Source organism: Loxodonta africana, chromosome 26 (genome assembly GCF_030014295.1).
Source record: "Loxodonta africana isolate mLoxAfr1 chromosome 26, mLoxAfr1.hap2, whole genome shotgun sequence".
In the NCBI taxonomy this organism is placed as follows: domain Eukaryota; kingdom Metazoa; phylum Chordata; class Mammalia; order Proboscidea; family Elephantidae; genus Loxodonta; species Loxodonta africana.
In genome coordinates this window covers 25,806,722-25,832,305 of record NC_087367.1, presented here as the reverse complement: position 1 = coordinate 25,832,305, position 25,584 = coordinate 25,806,722, and the positions used below count along the sequence as shown (strand labels likewise).

Sequence of the window (25,584 nt, the reverse complement as noted above, 5' to 3'; positions counted from 1 at the left end):
TATTGATTTTTTTAAACCTGTGGCATTGTTAAACATGTTTATTAATTCTAGTTGTTATGTTTTTTGTATTTTCCTCTTTTGCACTGACCCTATACTCTGCCAAGCATGATGTCCTTCTCCAGGGACTGATCCCTCCTGACAACATGTCCAAAGTGTGTAAGATGCAGTCTCACCATCCTTGCCTCTAAGGAGCATTCTGGCTGCACTTTTTCTAAGACAGATCTGTTCGTTCTTTTGGCAGTCCATGGTATATTCAATATTCTTCACCAACACCACAATTCAAAGGCGTCAACTCTTCTTCGGTCTTCGTTATTCATCGTCCAGCATTCCCATGCATGTGATGTGATTGAAAATACCATGGCTTCGATCAGGCACACCTTAGTCTTCAAGGCGACATCTTTGCTCTTCAACACTTTAAAGAGGTCCTTTGCAGCAGATTTACCCAATGCAATGCGTCTTTTCATTTCTTGACTGCTGCTTCTGTGGCTTTTGATTGTGGATCCAAGTAAAATGAAATCCTTGACAACTTCAGTCTTTTCTCCATTTATCATGATGTTGCTCATTGGTCCAATTGTGAAGATTTTTGTTTTCTTTATGTTGAGGTGCAATCCATACTGAAGGCTGTGGTCTGTGATCTTCACTAGTAAGTGCTTCAAGTCCTCTTCACTTTCAGCAAGCAAGGTTGTGTCATCTGCATATTGCAGGTTGTTACTGAGTCTTCCTCCAATCCTGATGCCCCATTCTTCTTCATATAGTCCAGCTTCTCGTATTATTTGCACAGCATACAGATTAAATAGGTATGGTGAAAGAATACATCCCTGACACACACCTTTCCTGACTTTAAACCAATCAGTATCCCCTTGTTCTGTCCGAACAACTGCCTCTTGATCTATGTAAAGGTTCCTCAGGAGCACAATTAAGTGTTCTGGAATTCCCATTCTTCTCAATGTTATCCGTAATTTGTTATGATCCACACAGTCGAATGCCTTTGCATAATCAGTAAGCCACAGGTAAACATCCTTCTGGTATTCTCTGCTTTCAGCCAGGATCCATCTGACATCAGCAATGATATCCCTGGTTCCACATCCTCTTCTAAAAATGGCCTGAATTTCTGGGAGTTCCCTGTCGATACACAGCTACAGCTGTTTTTGAATGATCTTCAGCAAAATTTTGCTTGTGTGTGATATTAATGATATTGTTCTGTAATTTCCACATTCAGTTGGATATGAGAATAGGCATAAATATGGATCTCTTCCAGTCAGTTGGCCAGGAAGCTGTCTTCCATATTTCTTGGCATAGACCAGTGAGCACCTCCAGCGCTGCATCTGTTTATTGAAACATCTCAATTGATATTCCATCAATTCCTGGAGGCTTGTTTTTCGCCATGCCTTCAGAGCAGCTTGGACTTCTTCCTTCAGTACCATCGGTTCCTGTTCATATGCCACCTCTTGAAACGGTTGAATATCGACTAATTCTTTTTGGTATAATAACTCTGTGTATTCCTTCCATCTACTTTTGTTGCTTCCTGCGTCGTTTAATGTTTTCCCCATGGCATCCTTCACTATTGCAACTCAAGGCTTGAATTTTTTCTTCAGTTCTTTCAGCTTGAGAAACGCCAAGTGTGTTCTTTCCTTTTGGTTTTCCATCTCCAGCTCTTTGCACATGTAATTATATACTTTACTTTGTCTTCTCAAGAGGCCCTTTGAAATCTTCTGTTCAGTTCTTTTACTTCATCAATTCTTCCTTTTGATTTAGCTGCTCGACGCTCAAGATCAAGTTTCAGAGTCTCCTCTGACATCCATCTTGGTCTTTTCTTTCTTTCTTGACTTTTCAATGACCTCTTGCTTTCTTCATGTATGATGTCCTTGATGTCATTCCACAACTCGTCTGGTCTTTGGTCACTAGTGTTCAATGTGTCAAATCTATTTTTCAGATGGTCTCTAAATTCGGGTGGGATATACTCAAGGTCATATTTTGGCTCTCGTGGACTTGCTCTGATTTTCTTCAGCTTCAGCTTGAACTTGCATATGAGCAATTGATGGTCTGTTCCACAGTCGGCCCCTGGCCTTGTTCTGACTGATGATATTGAGCTTTTCCATCATCTCTTTCCACACATGTAGTCAGTTTGATTTCTGTGTGTTCCATCTGGCGAGGTCCATGTGTATAGTCACTGTTTATGTTGGCGAAAGAAGGTATTTGCAATGAAGAAGTCGTTGGTCTTGCAAAATTCTGTCATTCGATCTCCAGCATTGTTTCTATCACCAAGGCCATATTTTCCAACTAGTGATCCTTCTTCGTTTCCAACGTTCGCATTCCAATCGCCAGTAATTATCAATGTGTCTTGATCACATGTTCGATCAATTTCAGACTGTAGCAGCTGATAAAAATCTTCTATTTCTTCATCTTTGGCCCTAGTGGTTGGTGTGTAAGTTTGAATAATAGTCATATTAACTGGTCTTCCTTGTAGGTGTATGGGTATTATCTTATCACTGACAGTGTTGTACTTCAGGATAGATTTTGAAACATTCTTTTTGATGATGAATGCAACACCATTCCTCTTCTAGTTGTCATTCCCAGCATAGTAGACTATATGATTGTCTGATTCAAAATGGCCAGTACCAGTCCATTTCAGCTCAGTAATGCCTAGGATATCAATGTTTATGTGTTCCATTTCATTTTTTGACGATTTCCAATTTTCCTAGATTCATACTTCGTACATTCCAGGTTCCAATTATTAATGGATGTTTGCAGCTGTTTCTTCTCATTTTGAGTTGTGCCACATCAGCAAATGAAGGTCCCGAAAGCTTTACCCCATCCAAGTCATTAAGGTCGACTCTACTTTGAGGAGGCAGCTCTTCCCCAGTCATCTTTTGAGTGCCTTTCAACCTGGGGAGCTCGTCTTTCAGCACTATATCAGACAATGTTCTGCTGCTATTCATAAGGTTTTCACTGGCTAATGCTTTTCAGAAGTAGACTGCTGGGTCTTTCTTCCTATTCTGGAAGCTCAGCTGAAATCTGTCCTCCGTGGGTGACCCTACTGGTATCTGAATACCAGTGGCGTAGCTTCCAGCATCACAGCAACACGCAAGCCCCCACAGTACGCAAAGTGACAGACACGTGGGAGAGCGACCCTATAGATTATTAAATTTCCTCTTAAGCATTGCTTAAGGAGCCGTGGTGGCACAAGTGGTTAAGTGCTCGATTGCTAAGCAGCGGTTTGAACCTACCAGCTGCGCCAGGGGGGAAAGATGTGACAGTGTGCTTCCATAGAGATTTATAGCCTTGGAAACCCTATGGGGCAGTTCTACTCTGTTGTATAGGGTTGCTATGAGTCAGTATTCAACTCACTGACAATGGGTTTGGTTTGTTTTGGTTTATCGAAGTCTCCAGCTCTTATTGTTAAGTGATCTATTTTTCCCTTCACATCTTTCAGTTTTTGCATCATATATTTCCAGCCTCTGGTGTTAGGTGCATATATGATTATAACTGTTATATTTTCCTGACAAATTTACTATTTTTCATTATAAAGTATTCCTCTTTATCGCTAGTAACAGGTTTTGTCTTAAAGTCTATTTTGTCTGATTTTAGTATTGTCATTCCAGCTCTTTTATGGTTACTGTTTGCATGGTATACACCTTTTTCTATCATTTTACTCTCAACTTATTTATGTCTTTGAATCTAAAATAGGTTTATTGTAGAAGCATGTAGTTGGTTCTAATTTTTTTAATCCAGACTGACAATATCTGCTTTTTTTTTTTGTAATATTTAATCTAATCACATTTAATGTTATTATAGACATGGTAGAATTTACATCTGCCCTTTCCTGTTTGTTTTCTATATCTCTCATGTCTTTTTTGTTCTTTTGTTCTCCTTTACTACCATATTTTATATTAAAGATAATTTCTAGTGTACCATTTTAATTCCTTTGTTCATTTTTAACTTTGTCTTTGATATAATTTTAAGTGACTTTTCTATGGATTCCAATATGCACCTTAATTTATCACAATAGATACGTTAAAGTGTAGAATATCTGCTCCAGTATAGGTCCATCCCCTCTTCCCTCCTTTGTGCTATTATCGTCATATATATTATGTCTATATATGTTCTAACCCAGACAATATCAGATTTATTGCTTTACAGACTCTTTTGTCTTTTAAAGACATTAAGAGAAAAAAATTATATGAAGTTTTTTATATTAACCTATATATTTATCATTTCTGGTACTCTTCGTTTTTTTTTTTCTGTGAATTCAAGTACCATCTGGTATCACTTCCTTGCTCCAATATAACTCTATCTTCTCCCCCTCCTTTGCATTATTATTGTCACATATATTGCATCTTTGTGTGTTATCAGCTGAACAATACAATTCTATAATTCTTGTTTTATGCCATTGTACTTTTGATTAGTTGAGAGATAAAAAGAGAAAAATGTATTTATACTATCTTTTGTGATTACCTATGTAATTATGTTTACTGGTGCTGTTTGTTTCTGGAAGTGGACTTGAGTTACGATTTGATGTCACTTCTTGTCAGTCTAAAGAATTCCCGTTAGTATTTCTTGTAAGGTAGATTTGCTGGGAACAAATTCTCTCAGTCTTTGTTTATCAGGGAATGTCTTTATTTCACCTTCATTTTGTGTTACATTTTATTAGTAAATAAAAACACCAGACACCTGGTTAAATCTGAATTTTATATAAACAATGTATAGTTTTTTTAGGATAAATATGATCCATGCAATGCCTCTCCTGCCTGCCTCTCCTTTTAGCCCTCTCTCTCTAAGTGGTGTCTCTGTCCTTTAGTGACTCAAGCCAGAATTCACCTCCTTGTAGCTTGACTCCTCCCTCTCACATTTCATCAAGTGCAAAAGCCTCATGAGTCTATGTCCTAAATTTATCTTAAATTACTCTCCACCTCCACTGTTATTTCTCTAATAGAGGTCACCATTATCTCTGACTTTAATGGCAACAGCTAGCTTCCAAATTAGTTTTCCTCTCTCCAACCTTGCTTCCAGTCACCCTAAAATCAAAAACCAAACCCATTGTCATTGAGTCCATTCTGACTCATGGCTACCTCATGTACCACAGAGCAGAACTGCCCCCACAGAGTTCTCTTGGCTGTCATCTTCATGGAAGGGGTCCCTGGGGGTTGCAAATGGTTTGCGCTCAACTATTAACCCAAATGTTGGTGATTTGAACCCACCCAGTGACACCACAGAATAAAGACCTAGCAACCTGATTCTGCAAAGATGAGAGCCAAGAAAACTTCACAGGGCAACTCTACAACACATAGGGTTTCCACAGGTGGGAATCAACTCGACGACAATGGGTTAATCTTTACCGCCACCTACAGCAATCTAATTGCTATCTAAAATGCAAATTTAGTCATGTGAACCAGAAAGTAAGTTCAGTGAGGTAAGGATCAGGGTCTGTCTTTCTCACCTCTGCATCCTTGGTGACTTAGTGATTCATTCATTCAACAAACATTTATTGAGTCTATTTCATACTAAGAAATGTTCTAAGCACTAGAAATTCAGTATTGAATAAGACAGACAAGATCTCTGCCCTCGAGGAACTTAGATTATAGTGAGAGATGACAGGCAAAAGCAAACAAAAGCTAAACAAATGAAGCATAAGGTATGATGCAGGTGCAACTTACGGTGTGGCAGAGTGACCAGTGGTCTGTTTTATATAAGGTGGTCAGGGAAAACTCCAAGGAAGTGAATTGAATGAATGGCTGTCTCTCTCCTCCCTATAACTTTTTCATGGATCCTTATTTCCTTCATGTGATCTACAAGGCCTTGATTTTTCTGGTTCTTATCTTTCTTGTTGCAAAGTTAATCTTTAGCCACTTTTGAGCATTCTATACACTCTAGTCAATTTGAATTTCAGTTCCTCCTTCACAGTGGTGTGAGAACCACTTGGAGGATTGTTAAAACACAGATTACTGGGCCCCATACCTAGAGTTACTGATTCAGTAGATCTGGAATGGGACTGAAGGATTTGCGTATATAACACACTCCCAAGTAATACCTATGGTGCTAGTCCAGGAACCGTATATTCTTTTATTTTGGTAAAAGTATGCATGGCCAAAGATACACCATTTTTAACTATTTCTGCATGTACAATTCAATGGCATTGGTTATGTTCTTCAAATTGTGCTACCATTCTCATTATCCTTTTCCACATTATTCCACCACCATTATCTTAAAGTTGCTGCCCCCTAAGATTCCCATCTAACCTTTTGAGTTGCCATTGTCAATTTGATTTCACATAGATAATTCTTTAAAAGAGCACAGTGCTCAAAGCAGATGTACTTTACTATTAAAATAAGCTAGTTTTGGGTTGTAAGAAGACTTCAGGGGATAGTTTTGATTTAAGGTTTAAAGTTTAAAGATTATCTAAGGGCAGTAGTTTTGGGGACTTATCCAGCCTCAATGACTCCAGAAAGTCTAGATTCCATTGAGAATTTGAAATTCTGTTGTGCATTCCCCCCCGCCCACCCTTTTTATTAGAATTCTTCTATACAACCTTTGATCAAAATGTTCAATAATGGTAGCTGGCACCATCCAGTTCTTCTGGTTCATGGCAAGGAGGGTAGTTGTTTATGGAGACAACCAGATACACATTCAGTTTTCTCCTTTGATACCTGACTCTCCGTCTTCCTCTGTTGCTTCAAATGAATGGAGACCAGTTGATGTACCTTGGATGGCTGCTTGCTAGCTTTTAAGACCCCAGTCATTGTGCCACGAACTAGGAGGTAGAACAGAAGTACTGAGAAACAATATCCATTTCATCTTCATTTTTGAAGGATAAACCCCTTTGCTGATAGTTTTTGCTTTATATAGAATTCTTGTTTGACAGGTTTTTTTTTTTTTTAACATACTATATATATAGTTCCATTATCTTCTGGCCTCCATGGCTTCTAATGAGATGTCAGCTATTAATCGTGTTGTAGTTCTCTGTACATGTGAGTCTTTTTTGTTGTTGTTGTTCCTTGTTTTGCTCTGTTTTTTATCTTTGACTTCCAGCATTTTGACTATGTCTGCATGTAGATCTTCTTGTATCTACCCTACTTGTTTTTTAAACTTTTTTATTAATGTTTTTCATCAAATTTGGGAAGTTTGTAGACATTAATTTCCCTGAATTTTATTTATTTATTTATTTATTTATTTATTTCTCCCCTCCTACTGGTACTCCCGTTATGCCTATATGGGCATGCTTAATAGTGTCCCACATTTCTCTGAGTCTCTGTTCATTTTTTCTTCATTCTGTTTTCTGGATTGTCTAGTGTCTATTGACCTATTTCCAAGTTTACTGATTCTTTCTTTTGCCAGCTCAAATCTTCTTACAGTCCCTCTAGTGAATTTTTCGTTTCATATGTTTGTACTTTCCAATTCCAGAATTTCTGTGTGGTTCTTTTTTATACTTTCTAGCTTTTTACTGTCATTCTTTATTTAATGACTCAGTGTCATATACTTTCCTTTAATTCTCTAAGCATGATCTCCTCTAGTTTTTTGAACATTTATAATAGCTGCTTTGAAGTCTTTAAGTCCAGCTTCTTGTCCCTTTCAGACATAGTTTCTGTCGGCTTTTTTTTCCTTTGTATGGGTCATAATTTTCTTATTTTTTTGCCTGTGTCCTTTTTTGGTTGAAAAGTGTCCATTTTAGATAATATGTTACAGAATCTCTGGATTCTGACTCTCTATAACACCCAGGGAGTTTTTGATTTGTTTATCTGATTAGTGACTGCCTGGCCTAATTCTGTGGAGGCCATTTCCTCCCACACTATGCAGCCACTGATGACTCTTGTTTTGTTTTTCCTTGTTTTTGTTTTTAAGCCTGGCTTCTTTTGGTGAGCATACCTTAGCAATAAGCCAATAATTGGTCAGAAGGGGTGCTTAAACACCTTCAGCCATTAAGGATTCAACCTTTTGCCTGTGGATCATGTATAGCTCAGGGAATGCACTCAAAGTTTAGGCAATTTACAAGTCTGCTCTGGCTTTTACTTTCTTCTGCAAGGCATCAAATTTAGTTCAAGATTAATGACTCAGGATGCAGAGCCAACATGCCGCAACAGACAGAAGCACCATGCAGTCCCTCTTCAGCAAAGATAAAAAACTAAGTAAAACAGATGCAAACGTCAGTCCTGGAACCCAAAGCATCAAATGAAGGGTCAAAGAACTAGATCAAGCACTGAATGAAATAAGAAGTTCACAGAGAACTAGGATTGCTATGGCGTGGAGGTTCTCTACCAGCTAACATGGCACAGATTCGCCATCTTGGATTCAGCCACTAAGAACCACAGACAGGGAGTATGGGAAGGCAACTTCACAGAGCTCCCAACAGGAGACAGAACTCCCAGTAACCAGGGATGCACGTTTTCCCACCTCCTACCATTCTTCCCTCTATGCAGCCTCCACCACTTCCAGTGGGCCACACTGCTTGGTCAAAGAGATACAAGCTCACTGCCCCAAAGCCCAGTTCCCCCAATGTCATTTTGAAATTTTTTTGGCTTTTTTTTTTTTCTTCTCTCTCCTCCTCTCCTTTCCCTCACCCAGCTAGACCCATGTGCCATCCTCACCCCTTCTCAATGGGCTGTGCCACACTGCTGGGCTAGAGAGCCACCCACATGGCCTCCCAGGTCCTGTGCCACTGCCACCAGCCGTCTCCCTCAGCACCATATTTTTTCTTTCTTTCTTTTCTCTCTTCCTTCCTTTCCTGTCTCCTGCCCACCTGCCACCTAGCCCCCTGTGCCATCCCCACCCCTTTTTGACAGGCTGTGCTGTACCACTTGGCTAGAGAGCCACCAGCACACAGCCTCCCCAGGTGCATGCCACCATTGGCCAGCTCCTTCAGTGCCATATTTTTTTGTTTTTGCTTTTTTCGTTTGTTTCTTCTCTCTCTCTCACTTCCTTCCTTTCCTTTCTCCCACCCACCTAGTCCCATGTGCCATCCCTATCCCTTTTCGAAGGGCTGTGCTGCACTGCTCAGCTAGAGAGCCACTGGCACACAGCCTCCTCAGATCCATGCCACCCCCACCAGGCAGCTCCCTCAGCACCATATTTTTTTTTATCGTTGTTGTTTCCTTCTCCTTTCCTTTCCTTTCTCCTGCCCACCTAGCCCCATGCACTGCCCCAACCCTTCTCGACGGGCGATAATGCACTGCTCAGCTAGAGAACCACTGACACATGACCTCCTCAGATCTATGCTACCCCCACCAGCTGGCTCCTTCAGCACCATATTCATGTGTGTGTGTTTTTTTTTTTCCTGTATTATTATCTTTTTGTTTTTGCAAGGTTTTTTTGTTGTTGTTTGTTTCTTCTCCCTCTACCCCTTCCTTCCTTTCCTTTTTCCCACCCACCTAGCCCTGTGCACTGCTCCCACCCCTTCTTGAAGGGCCACACTACACCACTCGGCTAGAGACCCACTGGCACATAGCCTCTCAGGGTCTGTGCCACCCATGCAGGTCAGCTCCCTCAGTGCTGTCATTTTCACTTTTCTTTATCTTTCCCCTTCTCCCTTTTCCTTCTCCCTCCCACCTAGGCCTTGCGCTGCCTCCCTCCCTTCCTGAGGGGCTGTGCTGTGCTGCCCAGCAAGAGAGACACCAGCTCACTACCACCTCAATTCTGCCCCAACCCCAATGGCCAGGTCCCTCAGCATCACATTTATTTTTTGTTGTTGTTATTTTCGATTTTTTGTTTTTGTTTCTTCTTTTGCTTCTTTCATTTCCTTTCTCCCGTCAACCTAGCCCCATGCACTGCTCACACCCCTTCCCAACAGGCTGAGATGCACTGTTTGGCTAGACAGCCCCCAGCACATGGTCTCCCTGGCTCTGCCCCACCTCCAACCACTGAATCCTACCATGCTGCCATTTTATTTACTTTTTTCCTTCATTTTAGTTTGCTTTTTTCTACTTCTGTTTCTTTCTGTTCTTACTCTCACCCACTTAGCTCTCCACATCACATCCTCTCCCTTCCCTCTGGCCCATCTGCACCATGCGCTGAGCACCGCAACCCCAAGTGACACCAACATGGACACCCAGGCCCCTATATTCTGTCCCACACTGCCCCCCGACCCAGGCCTACTGGCCCCAGTTCGTACCATAAAGGACTGATCCCTGCCCTTCCCCCTGGCTGGACCTGCCTGCTGCACCATAGCTGAGTGACTGGCCCTGCCCACTTGGACAAGGTGGTGAGAAGTATCAAGCTCACAGAAGAGCAAGCAACAAAATGCATGCAGCTCGCCTGCCTGGCATAACCAAATAAAACAACAGGATGAAACAAACAAATCTACAATGAATAAATGAAGAAAATAATCCCTGAAATATCCTGGAGACAGCAGACAACATCAAAACACAAAAATACAGGACAGAATGGCTACAGTAAGTTACCAAAATAAAACACCAGATGACCTTCCAGTAGAAGAAAAGGCATGGGAACTACCTGATAAGGAATTCAAAAGTCTAATATTCAGGGCCTGCCAAAAGATTAGGAAAGACATGAAGAAAAATGCAGAGAAAATCATGGAAAATATGGACAAAATTAGGGAAAACACAGACAGTGCAATGGAAGAGTTCAGAAAAACAATACAGGAACAAAATGTCAAAACCTAGAAAGCATACAAAACCAGCAATTGGAAATCCAAAAGATAAATAACAAGATTTCAGAAATGGACAGTGCAATAGAAGGTTTAGGAACGAATTTAAAACAATGGAAGACAGAATCAATTAAATTGAAGACAAATCCTTAAATACCACTTTGTTTGAGGAAAAATCAGAGGAAAGAATAAAGAAAACCTGAGAATGATGTGGGATACAATCAAGGGCAAAAATAGGTGTGTTATCAGAGTTCCAGAACAAGGGGAGAAAATGGAAAACATGGAGAGGATTATTGATTTGCTGACAGAAAACTTTCTTAATATGAAAGATGAAAAGCTGACCATCCAAGAAGCTCACTGAACCCCATATAGGGTAGATCCCGAAAGAAATTCACCAAAAGATATCATAATCACATTTGCCAAAACCAAAGACAAAGAATCCTGAAAGCAGCTCAAGAAAATTGCAAAGTCATGTACAAAGGGGAACCATAAGACTAAGGTCTCATTACTCGGCAGAAACCATGTAGATAAGAAGCCAATGGGATGACATATATAAAACCTTTAAAGAAAAGAACTGCCAACCAATAATAATATATCCTGCAAAACTGTCATTCAGATATGACTGCAAAACTAGGACATTTCCAAGTAAACAGAAATTAAGGAAATGTGTAAAAATCAAAACAAGCTTTAAAAAATTATTAAAGGGAGTCCTTCAGTTAGAGAACCAACAACATCAGACAACAACCTGAATCTAGGACACAGGGCAGCATCAGCCAAAAACCAACCTAGGCAATGAACTCTCAAGGATAAAACAAAACTAAAAGATTTACAACAGGGAACCAGAGACTTAATCTGTAGATGACAACAATGTCAAAACAATAAAAGAGGGAATAAATGGTGTAGGTATTGACCTTTCAAATGGAAAGGAAATCAAGGTGATATCAAGTAATAAAAGATTGGTTTAAACTTAGGAAAAGAGAGGTCAATTTCAACGTAACCACAAAGAAAGTTAACAAACCTACTCACCGAAATAAAGAAGAAAAACATAAAGATTCAGTAAACACAAAATTTACAAAAAGGACAGAAAAGAATATCCAGAAAAGAATTTAAAACAGGAGAATAAGAGGAACAAAGAAAACATCAGTACCACACACCAAAAAAAAAAAAAGCACTACAAAATGACAGCAATAAATTCACACCTATCGATAATCAAATTGAAAGTAAATGGCTTAAACGCACCCATAAAGAGACAGTGGCAAAATGGATTAAAAAAAAAAAAAGGACCCATCAATATGCTGTCTGTAAGACACACCTTAGAAACAAAGACATAAATATATTACAAAATCAAAGAATGGAAAAATATATATCAAGCAAACAGCAACCAAAGAAGAACAGGAGTGGCAATACTAATCTCAGATAAAATAGACTTTAAAACAAAGTCCACCATAAAAGACAAAGAAGGACATTATATAATGATTAAAAGGACAATCCACCAGGAGAACATAACCATCATAAATATCTACATACCCAATGACAGGGCTCCGAAATACATAAAACAAACTCTAACAGCACTAAAAGGAGAAACTGGCAGTTCCACAGTAATAATAGAAGACTTCAAAACACTACTCTCAGTGAAGGGCAGAATTTCTAGAAAGAAACTCAACAAAGGTACAGAAGATCTAGAGGCCACAATCAACCGACTTGACCTCATAGACATATATAGAACACTCCACCCAACAGCAACAAAGTATACATTCTTTTCCAATGCACATGGAACGCTGTCCATAATAGACTACATCTTAGGCCACAAAGAAACCCTCAACAAAATCCAAAACATTGAGGTAATACAAAGCATATTCTCTGATCACAATGCCAAAACAGTAAAATGAATAACAGGAAGAGCAGGTAAAAATAAACAAATAGGTGGAAATTGAATAACACCTTGCTTAAAAGCCAGTGGGTAATAGAAGAAATCAAAGATGGAATTAAAAAATTCCTAGATTAAACAAGAAGGAAAACACATCCTACCAAAACCTTTGGAACACAACAAAGGCAGTGCTCAGAGGTCAATTTATAGCAATAGATGCACACTACAAAAAAAGAAGGGACAGAATCAAAACAAGAGAAGAGATTGAAGAGTAAAAAAAAAAAAAAAAACCTCCGAACAAAAAAAAAGTCCTGGCCCAGATGGCTTCACTGGAGAATTCTACCAAACATTGAGAGAAGAGCTCACACCAGTACTACTGAAACTATTTCAGAACATAGAAAAGGAAGGGATACTACCAAATTCATTCTATGAAGCCAGCATTACCTTGATACTTGATACCAGGCACAGACACCACAAAGAAAGAAAATTACAGACCAACTTCTCATGAATATAGATGCAAAAATTCTCAACAAAATTCTAGTCAGTAGAATTCAGCATATCATAATATACCACCACCAAGTATGCATAGGTGGTTCAACATTAGAACGTCAATCAACGTAATCCACCACATAAAGCAAAGGGATCACATGATCATCTCAATCAACACAGAAAAGGCATTCAATAAAGTCCAACACCCATTCCTATAAAAGCTCTCAATAAAACAGGCATGGAAGGCAGGTCAGAGAGCGGGGCTTTTTGCTTACGCTGGATTCTGCATCTGGATCCTGTTCATCTGACCTCAGGTTCTTGTGACTTGAACTAGCTGCTTACTTGCCTGCTGATCTTGAGATTCATCGATCTTCACAGCCTGTGAGCAAGAGCCTTGCTCTTTGACCTGAGGATCTTGGGTTCACCAGCCCCTGAGGCTAGGCAAATCAGGAAAAGCCTCCAGCCTGACCCACAGGCTTGGGACATTCCAGTCTCTACAGCCGTGTGAGCCATTTCCTTGATATAACCAAAACCAAACCCAACCCAGTGCCGTCGAGTTGATTCCAACTCATAGTGACCCTACAGGACAGAGTAGAACTGCCCCGTAGAGTTTCCGACGAGCGCCTGGCAGATTTGAACTGTCGACCCTTTGGTTAGCAGCCGTAGCACTTAACCACTACACCACCAGGGTTTCCATATACCTTGATATAAATCTCTCTATATATATATTTATACACTTTACTGCTTTTGCTTCTCTATAGAATTCCGTTTAAGACAGTATTACAATTATAAAACACAGATAAGAAATATATGGTTTTAAGTTATTATGATTCCTTTTGTTTTAGTTGCATTTTTATAACATTTTTAAGTCCCATTTAGCACTGTCTACCCCCAAATAAAAGCATCTTAGGTGCTAAGAACATATAATATTAACTGTATGTATTATGACCCTCCCCCCAGCCTTTTTGTTGTAGGTGTCATTGAGTTGATTCTGACTCATAGTGAGCCTATAAGATGGAGTGGAACTGCTCCATAAGATTTCTTAGGATGAAATCTTTACAGAAGCAAGTTAACAGGTCTTTTTTTTTTCAAACCACTCACCTCTTGTTTAGCAGCAAAGTGCTTAATCATTGTACCACCAGGGCTCGTCAGTCCTAGGTTTCCAGAAATCCACCCCTCTTTTCGGGTTGTTTTATTTCTCTAGGTGGCACTCTTAGCTAAAGTCTCTCTCAGAATGGCTTCCTGTCTACAAAGTCCACATTTGTCCCACAGAAATTCATTTTGGCCCCACTTAACTGCAGTCCATTCTCCCAAAGCAGAACCTGTGTGTTTACTCTGTCATCACCAGGGGGAGCTCCAGTCACAAACTCACCTCTTAAGATTTTCCTGGGCAGGAGCCAGATAATATTTTATGTCCTTCCAACTACAAGGGAAATATGCCAAAATACGAATAGTTCTTTGCAAGCTGCTCTCACTTGACACTTGTCTTAAGATGAGATGTAAGCCTAGCCCCTCCCCTCACCCATGAGAAGGTGGGGGATAGAACCCACAGCACCCTGACAGCTCTGCCCACAGAAATTCTCACTCCCAGTGTCTTCCTCTTCCCAGTGAATTCTTTGCCTTCTCTTGTATAGCCTGGAGATGGGTGAGGGGCTAAGCCTGCCAGAACCTTAGCATGACTTCCTTAGCATGTCACGCGTGGATGATAGAGCATCTTGCTTTACAAATTGCAGTACCTAATACACAAAGTGTTGTTCGTGCCTTTGAAGCCCCTGCCAAAACTACAGGAGAAAGAAAGGTTATTTTGCAGTTAACATCTTGGTATATCTTTAAAATCACTTCTCCAGTATATAAGGGTCTTAGCTATTATTTCTATAGCCAAGCTTATCTGTTGTTGTTGTTGTTAGTTGCTGTCTGGTCGATCCTGACTCGGTGCAACCGCACATGTGCAGAGTAGAACTGCTTCATAGGGTTTTCAAGGCTGTGACCTTTCTGAAGCGGATTGCCAGGCCTGTCTTCTGAGGTGCCCATGGGTGGGTTCAAACCACCAACCTTTCAGCTGGTAGTTCCGTGTTTGACCATTTGTGCCTAGGGACTTAACCATTTGTGCCTAGGGACTTAACCATTTGTGCCTAGGGACTCCATAATATGTACTAATAAATTGACTTATGTATGTGTTAAGGTACTTCTGCTCTTCTGTTTGTAGTGGTAACTGTGATTAATTTGTACTGATCAAGACACAATCTCTTTCTTGATCTCCTTTGATATGGGAAGTGTTTGGGAGCTGGTTAGCCACATTAGGATGCAGAAAGAACACCCAAGTGCTGCTCTTTACTCTGAGCTTCTCCTCTTCCTCCTGGGTTGTTCGTCCTCTGCTGTCCTCTTCCTTCTCCCATACATGCATCTGCACCCATGAAGAATCACATTAAAAATGTACATTTGATTCGAGGACATTTAACAGTGTGAGTTTCCAAATTCTCACAGAGGAACAATGTCGAACCTTCTCCAAGGGCTTCGTAAGGGCCTCCAAATCTATCCTGTGCGGATAGATCATGCTTAACTCTTCCCTAGTGGGCTGCCCTGTCTGTCTTACACTAATCAGACTACTTCTCTTTTGTTCTTTTGTTTTTGTTTTTTCGCACTTCTTGTTGTGAACTAATTGCTTTGTTTATAGCCATGGAATTTACCCCAAGGTTAAATTTTATCAACATACACATAGAATAATGATCAAATGTATTTCCCATGATTTCTTATTCATTATCAGTTTTTAATTAAAAAAAAAATCAAATTGTAATCAGTTGATTAAAATTTAATACACCTGAATGTCAATTATATCTGAATTCTTAGAATGTATTATACCGTATGTTTATGCAAATAATGTGTGCCTTCTACATTTGTTTGCAAACCACATCCTTCCCCTAAGAGGTATTTTTGTAAGTGCACTAATTTTTTTCACAGCAACAGGTAGAAAACGTGCGTTATCTGAATAAAAATATAGTATCTACTGAATATAAGAGTTCTCATTCAATTAAATAGTAGAGGTCTAAAAAAATGATGGAAAAGAAATTTAAACTTTGACTTGAGAAACAGTTGGTAAAATTTAGGTTAGCTATTTCAATAATTAATTGTAATAAAATTTTGAGAAAAGATCTTATTCTGCCAAAATTTTTATCAGAATGTTAAGATGTTAATAAAGCATTTTTTTCATTCATTCAGCATAAATGGCAAACTGTGGTCAGCAGGCCAAATCCAACTCCCTGTTTTTGTAAATAAAGTTTTATTGAAACATAGCCATGCACATACATTTGTGCAAAGTGACAGAGTTGAGTAGTTAGAGCAAAGACTGTCTGGCCCCAAAGCATAAAACATTTACTATCTGACCCTATAGCAAAAGTTTGCAGACTTCTGCTTTGCAGTGTTATGTGATGGTTTGTAAGCTTCAGTTTGAAACAAAAGATAAAATCTTTAGGGATAATTATTGTGAAGGATAGGAATCTCTGGGTGGCACAAACGTTAAGTGCTCTCCTATTGACAAAAAAGCTGGTAGTTCAAACCCACCCAGAAGTGCCCTGGAAGAAACACCTAGTGATCCGCTTCCAAAAGGTCACAGCCTTGAAAACCCTATGGAGCAGTTCTACTCTGCAACACATGGGGCTGCCATGAGTTGGTTGATTCAACAGCAACTGGTTTGGTTTTTATTGTAAAGGATTAATATTTAGGGAATATTAATTTTAAAGGCTTGTTTTCTATATTCACCTTTTCTAAAATGAAATTGCTTTGTAACTTTAACATTGCATAAACTTTCTATAATATTCTGTTGCTTTTATTATACCAGCCTAAAATACTTTTTTTTTTTTTTTAAATACTTCTGAAATCTAGAGAGTAAAGTTACAAATGGATTTGCAGTTTGTTGGCCAAATGGGCCTGACCCTAATTATAAATAATGTCTTACAAATTTGTTGTGGTCTACTGTTCACAAATTACATCCACATGCCTTGTAGCATTGATTCACAGGATAGCCTGTTTCCACTTTACAGATGGAGTAAACAAAGCACTGTGTGTGTGTCTGTCAATTAATAGCCAGGGTCTCACAGTAAGTGGAAAAACAAACTAGAACCCAGATCTTGGATCCTTATAATACGTGATATTTTTTCTATTATAATACACTGCATCTGCTGTCTCGCAGTATAAATGGCATTGGTGCTGAACCAAGAGTCCTGCAGGAAGACTCATGGAGTTGGTTTCATAATTGTTGAAACAGTAGTGTTTATCAGTTACTAAGGATATTAACCCCCACGTGTCTGTCAGTTTGTCATACTGTGGGGGCTGGTGTGTTGCTGTGATGCTGGAAGCTATGCCACCGGTATTCAGATACCAGCAGGGTCACCCATGGAGGACAGGTTTCAGCTGAGCTTCCAGAATAAGACAGACTAGGAAGAAGGACCCTGCAGTCTACTTCTGAAAAGCATTAGCCAGTAAAAACCTTATGAATAGCAGCAGAACATTGTCTGATATAGTGCTGAAAGATGAGCCCCCCAGGTTGGAAGGCACTCAAAAGATGACTCCACAAAGTAGAGTCGACCTTAATGACTTGGATGGGGTAAAGCTTTCAGGACCTTCATTTGCTGATGTGGCACAACTCAAAATGAGAAGAAACAGCTGCAAACATCCATTAATAATTGGAACCTGGAATGTACGAAGTATGAATCTAGGAAAATTGGAAATCATCAAAAATGAAATGGAACACATAAACGTCGATATCCTAGGCATTACTGAGCTGAAATGGACTGGTATTGACCATTTTGAATCAGACAATCATATAGTCTACTATGCTGGGAATGACAACTCGAAGAGGAATGGTGTTGCATTCATCGTCAAAAAGAACATTTTAAGATCTATCCTGAAGCACAACACTGTCAGTGATAGGATAATATCCATATGCCTCCAAGGAAGACCGGTTGATACGACTATTATTCAAATTTATGCACCAACCACTAGGGCCAAAGATGAAGAAACAGAAGATTTTTATCAGCTGCTACAGTCTGAAATTGATCAAACATGGAATCAAGATGCATTGATAATTACTGGCGATTGGAATGCAAAAGTTGGAAACAAAGAAGGATCAGTAGTTGGAAAATATGGCCCTGGTGATAGAAACAATGCCGGAGATTGAATGATAGAATTTTGCAAGACCAACGACTTCTTCATTGCAAATACCTTCTTTCACCAACATAAACGGTGACTATACACATGGACCTCGCCAGATGGAACACACAGAAATGAAATTGACGACATGTGTGGAAAGAGATGATGGAAAAGCTCAATACCATCAGTCAGAACAAGGCCAGGGGCCAACTGTGGAACAGACCATCAATTGCTCATATGCAAGTTCAAGCTGAAGCTGAAGAAAATCAGAGCAAGTCCACGAGAGCCAAAATATGACCTTAAGTATATCCCACCTGAATTTAGAGACCATCTCAAGAATAGATTTGATGCACTGAACACTAGTGACTGAAGACCAAACGAGTTGTGCAATGACATCAAGAACATCATCCATGAAGAAAGCAAGAGGTCACTGAAAAGACAGGAGAGAAAGAAAAGACCAAGGTCGATGTCAGAGGAGACTCTGAAACTTGCTCTTGACCATCGAGCAGCTAAAGCAAAAAGAAAAATTCATGAAGTAAAAGAACTGAACAGAAGATTTCAAAGGGCCTCTCGAGAAGACAAAATAAAGTATTATAATGACGTGTGCAAAGAGCTGGAGATGGAAAACCAAAAGGGAAGAACACACTCGGCGTTTCTCAAGCTGAAAGAACTGAAGAAAAAATTCAAGCCTCGAGTTGCAATAGTGAAGGGTTCCATGGGGAAAATATTAAATGATGCAGGAGGCATCAAAAGAAGATGGAAGGAATACACAGAGTCATTATACCAAAAAGAATTAGTCGATACTCAACCGTTTCAAGAGGTGGCATATGATCAGGAACCGATGGTACTGAAGGAAGAAGTCCAAGCTGCTCTGAAGGCATTGGCGAAAAACAAGCCTCCAGGAATTGATGGAATATCAATTGAGATGTTTCAACAAACAGATGCAGCGCTGGAGGTGCTCACTGGTCTATGCCAAGAAATATGGAAGACAGCTTCCTGGCCAACTGACTGGAAGAGATCCATATTTATGCCTATTCCCAAGAAACGCGATTCAACTGAATGTGGAAATTATAGAACAATATCATTAATATCACGCAAGCAAAATTCTGCTGAAGATCATTCAAAAACAGCTGCAGCGGTATATCGACAGGGAACTCCCAGAAATTCAGGCCGGTTTCTGAAGAGGATGTGGAACCAAGGATATCATTACTGATGTCAGATGGATCCTGGCTGAAAGCAGAGAATACCAGAAGGATGTTTACCTGTGTTTTATTGATTATGCAAAGGCATTTGACCGTGTGGATCATAACAAACTATGGATAGCACTGCGAAGAATGGGAATTCCAGAACACTTAATTGTGCTCATGAGGAACCTTTACATAGATCAAGAGGCAGTTGTTCGGACAGAACAAGGGGATACTGATTGGTTTAAAGTCAGGAAAGGTGTGTGTCAGGGCTGTATTCTTTCACCATACCTATTTAATCTGTATGCTGAACAAATAATCCGAGAAGCTGGACTATATGAAGAAGACGGGGCATCAGGATTGGAGGAAGACTCATTAAAAACCTGCGTTATGCGGCGGACACAACCTTGCTTGCTGAAAGTGAAGAGGACTTGAAGCACTTACTAATGAAGATCAAAGACCACAGCCTTCAGTATAGATTACATCTCAACATAAAACAAAAATCCTCACAACTGGACCAGTGAGCAACATCATGATAACGGAGAAAAGATTGAAATTTTCAAGGATTTCATTTTACTTGGATCCACAATCAACAGCCATGGAAGCAGCAGTCAAGAGATCAAAAGACGCATTGCATTGGGCAAATCTGCTGCAAAGGACCTCCTCAAAGTGTTGAAGAGCAAAGATGTCGCCCTGAAGACTAAGGTGCACCTGACCCAAGCCATGGTATTTTCAATCACATCATATGCATGTGAAAGCTGGACGATGAATAAGGAAGACCGAAGAAGAGTTGATGCCTTTGAATTGTGATGTTGGTGAAGAATATTGCATATACCATGGACTGCCAAAAGAACAAACAAATCTTTCTTGGAAGAAGTGTGGCCAGAATGCTCATTAGAGGCAAGGATGGCGAGACTGCATCTTACATACTTTGGGCATGTTGTCAGGAGGGATCAGTCCCTGGAGAAGGACATCATGCTTGGCAGAGTACAGGGTCAGTGAAAAAGCGGAAGACCCTCAACGAGGTGGATTGACACAGTGGCTGCAACAATGAGCTCAAGCATAACAACAATTGTAAGGATGGCACAGGACCGGGCAGTGTTTCATTCTGTTGTGCATAGGGTCGCTATGAGTCAGAACCAACTCGACGGCACCTAACAACAACAACAACAAGGACAGCAATGCAAAGAAAATACAGAATTGTCGTTAAAGCATGTAGAGTTAGAATGACTTCTAGATGGAGGCAATAGGCCATACTTCAAATTAATACTCTTTGGAGTTGCCGTGAACTCTAGGGTTTGCAAAATAAAACTTTAATTTTTTTTGTGGACAGTATAAAAAATAACACGCACATACACACATGGGCAGGTTGTTGAAAGAAAAGTAGTGATGACCCTTTGTGAGAAAGTGACCACGTCCCCTTTGAATTTGTGATATGTAGGAAGATAAATAATATTTTAGACTTTAAAGAAGATTTCAAATAATATTATAAGATTAGAGTCTAGTGAAATTATTTAAAAGGAAAAACGTATCTGTCTTAGTTTTCTAGTGCTGCTATAACAGAAATACCACAAGTAGATGATTTTAACAAAGAGAAATTTATTTTCTCACAGGCTAGTAGGCTAGATGTCCAAATTAAGGGGAAGGTTTTCTCTCTGTCAGCTCTGGAGGAAGGCCCTTTTCATCAGTCTTCCCCAGGACTACCAGCTTCTTCTCCTAGGAACTCTGAGTCCAAAGGACATGCTGTACTCCCAGCACTGCTTTCTTGGTGGTATGAGGTCCCCCTGTCTCTCTGCTCACTTCTCCCTTTTATATCTCAAAAGAGATTGGCTCAAGACACAATCCAATCTTGTAGATTAAGTCCTGCCACATTAACATAACTGCCACCTATCCCACCTCATTAACATCATAAAAGTAGGATTTATAACACGTAGGAAAATTGCATCAGATGACAAAATGGTAGACAGTCACACAATACTGGAAATCATGGCCTAGCCAAATTGATACACATATTTGACAATATCTATTTGATATAATTGTATTGATAAATCAACATTTTTGTCTTTTCCTTCACTCAGAGTGTGCTGAGACAGCAAAATATAAGCCTAGAGATGTGCATAAGTAGTTCTGCTTTTGAGAAAATGGAACATGAATCCTACCGCTGTAGACCAGTGAACACCTATGCCTTTGAGTCCAGCACAGATAATTAATTGGATTCTTTTATCAATCTATAGAAAGCAAGTAAGATCAAATAGACTTAACATGAATTTTTCCAAAAATGTGAAATGATCTGTTTTTACTTTTTTGCTAGTAGATAGAGTAGGAAAATTGGCCTAGTATATCTGTATTGAAACAAGGCCTTGAGTCAAGTTCACTCATAACATCTTTGCAGACAAGATGCAGAAACACAAGTAAGCTGCCAGGGTACTCATGCTGGTGAATGGTGTGAGCCTCAGTGTGTCGGATAATAGATCACTGTCAATCTAGAGCTGATTCTAGGGCTCCATGTCTATACCTTCAACCCCAGTATGTCCAGTAATTTTGTCAGTGGATGGAGACACAGACATTTATATACTTCTAAACATTGCAGATAACAAGAATTAGAAACAAGGCGTATGGTAGATGACTATATGATGGTTGACAATAATAATTCAAAGATTTTGACATGTTGGAAAAGATAGCTAGCAAGATGTGGATTAGTAGGGATAAATCTGGAAGGAGGGATGAAGAAGAATATGTCAGAAGTGCCTAAGGACATTATTGTTGTTGTTAGTTGCTGTCTATTCTGACTAATGGCAATCTCATGTGTTACAGAGGACTGCTCCGTAGAGTTTTCTTGTCTGTAGCCTTAATGGAAGCAGATCACCAGGGCTGTCTTCTGTGGTACCCCTGGTTGGGTTCACATCACCACCCTTGAGGTTGGCAAACCATTTGCGCCATTTAGGGACCTTCATTTTTTTTTTTTTTTTAAGGGCAATAGGGAAAAACAAATGGAAGTGTATTAATAATTGTGACCATTATGTATCAATATTGGTTCAGTTGTGACAAATGTGCCATGGTAATATAAGATGTTAATAGTGGAAAATGGGAATGGGATATGCTGTACTACCACTGTAACTTTTCTGTAAGTCTAAAACTATTCTAAAATTAAAAGTTCATTTAACTTAAAGTGGCCTAAGATTTCAAGTCCAAATAATTTGGAAAATGATAATGTCCCCATAACAAAAATGGAAAGTTTGGAGATGTAGTTTTGTGGAATTTTGGGAGGATTGTACTTGCTTCCACAATGTGGAAACTCTTTGGGAGGAATAATAGAACAGAATGGCACAAGAGAACCTGGTGAGGACTGAGGTAGTAACGAAAGTTTTCACAAGGGAGCACAAGAATCTTTTTCCAGACTCTGTTTTTCTTAAATGCTCAATATCCGGACAGATTAGTAGTGGGTGTAGAGATGTAGGTATACGAAGTTCAGTCTGGTCTTGGAAGTTAAGAGTAGTTGTTGTTACTGTTGTTCTTGTTAGTTGCCACTGAGACGACTCCGACTCATGGTGACCTTACATATAACAGAACAAAGCGTTTCCCGGTCCTGCTCCATCCTCATGATTATTATATTTGAGCCCAGTTCATCTCATTGAGGGTTCCCCCATTTTCATTGACCTTCTTCTTTACCAAACACGATGCCTTTTCTAGGCGTTGGTCTTTCCTAATAACGTGTCCAAAGTAACTGACGTGAACTCCCACCATCCTCACTTCTAAGGAACATTCTGGTTGTATTTTTCTAGTATCCCCTAGTCTAGTTAAGTTCTCAGATTACTTTTCATAGATTGATTTAGTCATCATTCTTGCTCTTCTTTAATGTCAGTTATATAGAAACTGAAAATTAAAGTGGTCAAAAAAAATCATACCTGGAAAGTGGCCATTTTATTGGCTGTGCAGAGGTTGTGTGAACTTTGTGATCTTGTGTGTCAAGGAACAGTCAGTCTTACTCTTCTAAATTAAGGAAATCGTTCACCTCATTTTTGTACTTGGAAGTTATGCTTATTCACAGAAATGATTGAGATAAATAACATCCAAAATTGTATTTTCATGTCAGTTATTTGACAATGCAAGTGAAAATTAACACCTATACTTGAAATATTTAGGTAAATGGAAATTTCGCCTCAGGCAATAAATGCTCCAAAATACTTTGCAGACTTTTGCACAGAAACGTGCTCCATGTGAAAAGAAACAGATTCCTAATTTTTAGAGTAAATAAGCAAATTACTGAACAATTATTGCAATATTTGTTATTTATGTAAATTTGTGTTCCCAAAGGAAAAGGGTAAATAATCCTATTTACCCTTTTCTAGGAAGGGTGGAGGAAGATGGTGAGTTTTTGGAAAAAGCATATTCTAAAATTATCTTTGACTTTATTTGCATTTAGTCGTGATATTTTTATTTCCAAATGACTTTAAAGTAAGGCATGAAATTTTTATTTTTATTAAAGAGGGAAAACATTTTAAAAGATTAAGAAACTTTTAATAATGTTTTTAAATTTCTAAATCTGTTGACACAGTACGTTTTCCAATTAAATATTTACGTAACAATACTTTTCCTGAGCGTTTCTTTGTGACTTTGACATTGATGCTGATGTTGCTAGTGACTGCTAACCTTTATTGAAACTCTGTGTCAGGCACTGTTCTAAGCACGTTGCATATTTTAGCTCATTTTACCGTCATAACATTTTTTTTTTTTAACATACATATGAAATAGGTGGTATTAGTATTCCCAGTTATAGATGAAGAAACTGGCCTCATGTTAATGTCAAGTATTGACTGTTTTTAGGACATTTGATTCTATATGATACTTTTGCTAAATATTGATGTATGAGTAGAGATTTTTTTTTTTTAATGTATCATTTGGTAGTACTTGATTGAAAGCTTATACCATCCACTGTTTTTATCTTTTTTAGGTTTGCAGTTTTGTGTGGCTATGTATCTGAGTTTGAGGGCTTACAAAACAAAATCAACTATGGACATCGCTTCAAGGTACTTTTTGATATTAAAAATGGTTTATCATAGCTATATATTCCATTAACAGATATTAATCTAATTATTCAACAAATTCAGCTTTAGGGATTCATCTTTTTTTTATATACAGTGAGAAAATAAAACGCAGTCTTTAAATAGTGCCACAACAGAAAGAATCAAACTATTTGGGTGATTAAAGATTATTTTATTTTAGATCCTGAAAGAAGTCACATAGTAGATGAGTATCATCTTTTTCAAAGAGAGAGAATTACAACTTCAGTCTTCTGGTCATCAGCTCACCGAACTTATAAGTCATAAGCATGATAGAGAGTAATTAGTTAACATTCTCTGCATATTAACTTGGTGCAGGGAAGCAGGATCCAATCTAAGGCTTTAAATTTACTGTGGTAGATGAACCAAATAAGTAATCCACATACATTAAAAAAAAAAAATTTTTTTTTTTTTTTATAATTTGCCTCTGGTTATAACAGCTCAATAAATAACCCCTCAGGGGCAATAACTACAGGATGGGCAAACAGTTCTTTCTTGTTTTCCAGCTTCCTATAGGCATTTTGACAATGCCAGGGGGTTGGATTCCTCTACCGTCTGATACTCCTTCCTCCCTCACACCCTACTGCATGTCACTTGATATCTGTAAGCTCACTTCTGAATGACTGTGTGTTAGCTAGGCTAGTCATAGGTAGGCACACATTTTGACTTGGATGTTTTTTATTTTTATAGTGACAGTTTGGCTTTAAATCATATGTAGCCTTATTAAATCATAGACAAAGCTGTGGCTCTGGTTGTGAGCAGTCATTTTTTATATTTGAATGATCGATAAGAATTAATTTTATAACTGATATGGATTATTTGGGGGGAAGGAGACAACATTGGAAAGCCACCTTAGAGTTTACTAGACTTTGGTACAGTTCCATTCAGCAATATCTGAAACTTGGGAGATGACGTTTCCTTTGGACGTTTCTTTCAGGAACATCTAGATAAAGCAATCCAATTTTTACCTGAAGAACCCTTTTTGTATTACCTCAAGGGAAGATACTGTTATACTGTAAGTTGAACACCTTTATCTATAAATCTTACTTGAATGTACTATGATTATATGATACATTTTAAGAGGCATTCATTTTTTATTCTTTTACCCAGTGTATCCAAACCAACCAGTTGCCATCAAGTTGATTCTGACTCATGGCAACCCCATGTATACTGTGGGAAAACTGTAAAATCAATATATCTGTATTCATATACTCTTACATGAATTTATAATTTATATCTTTTCGG

At 38.9% G+C, this 25,584-nt stretch overlaps 1 protein-coding gene across 1 annotated transcript in view; it reads left to right on the top strand.

The window, feature by feature from the left end:
• Positions 1–25,584, top strand: part of RMDN2 (regulator of microtubule dynamics 2) — a 118,524-nt gene that overhangs the window by 59,716 nt on the left and 33,224 nt on the right. Inside the window, exons 6-7 of the mRNA XM_010595873.3 lie at positions 24,231–24,306; positions 25,277–25,354. Of these exons, the coding sequence (XP_010594175.1) occupies positions 24,231–24,306; positions 25,277–25,354 (154 nt within the window). The remainder of the gene's footprint in view (positions 1–24,230; positions 24,307–25,276; positions 25,355–25,584) is intronic.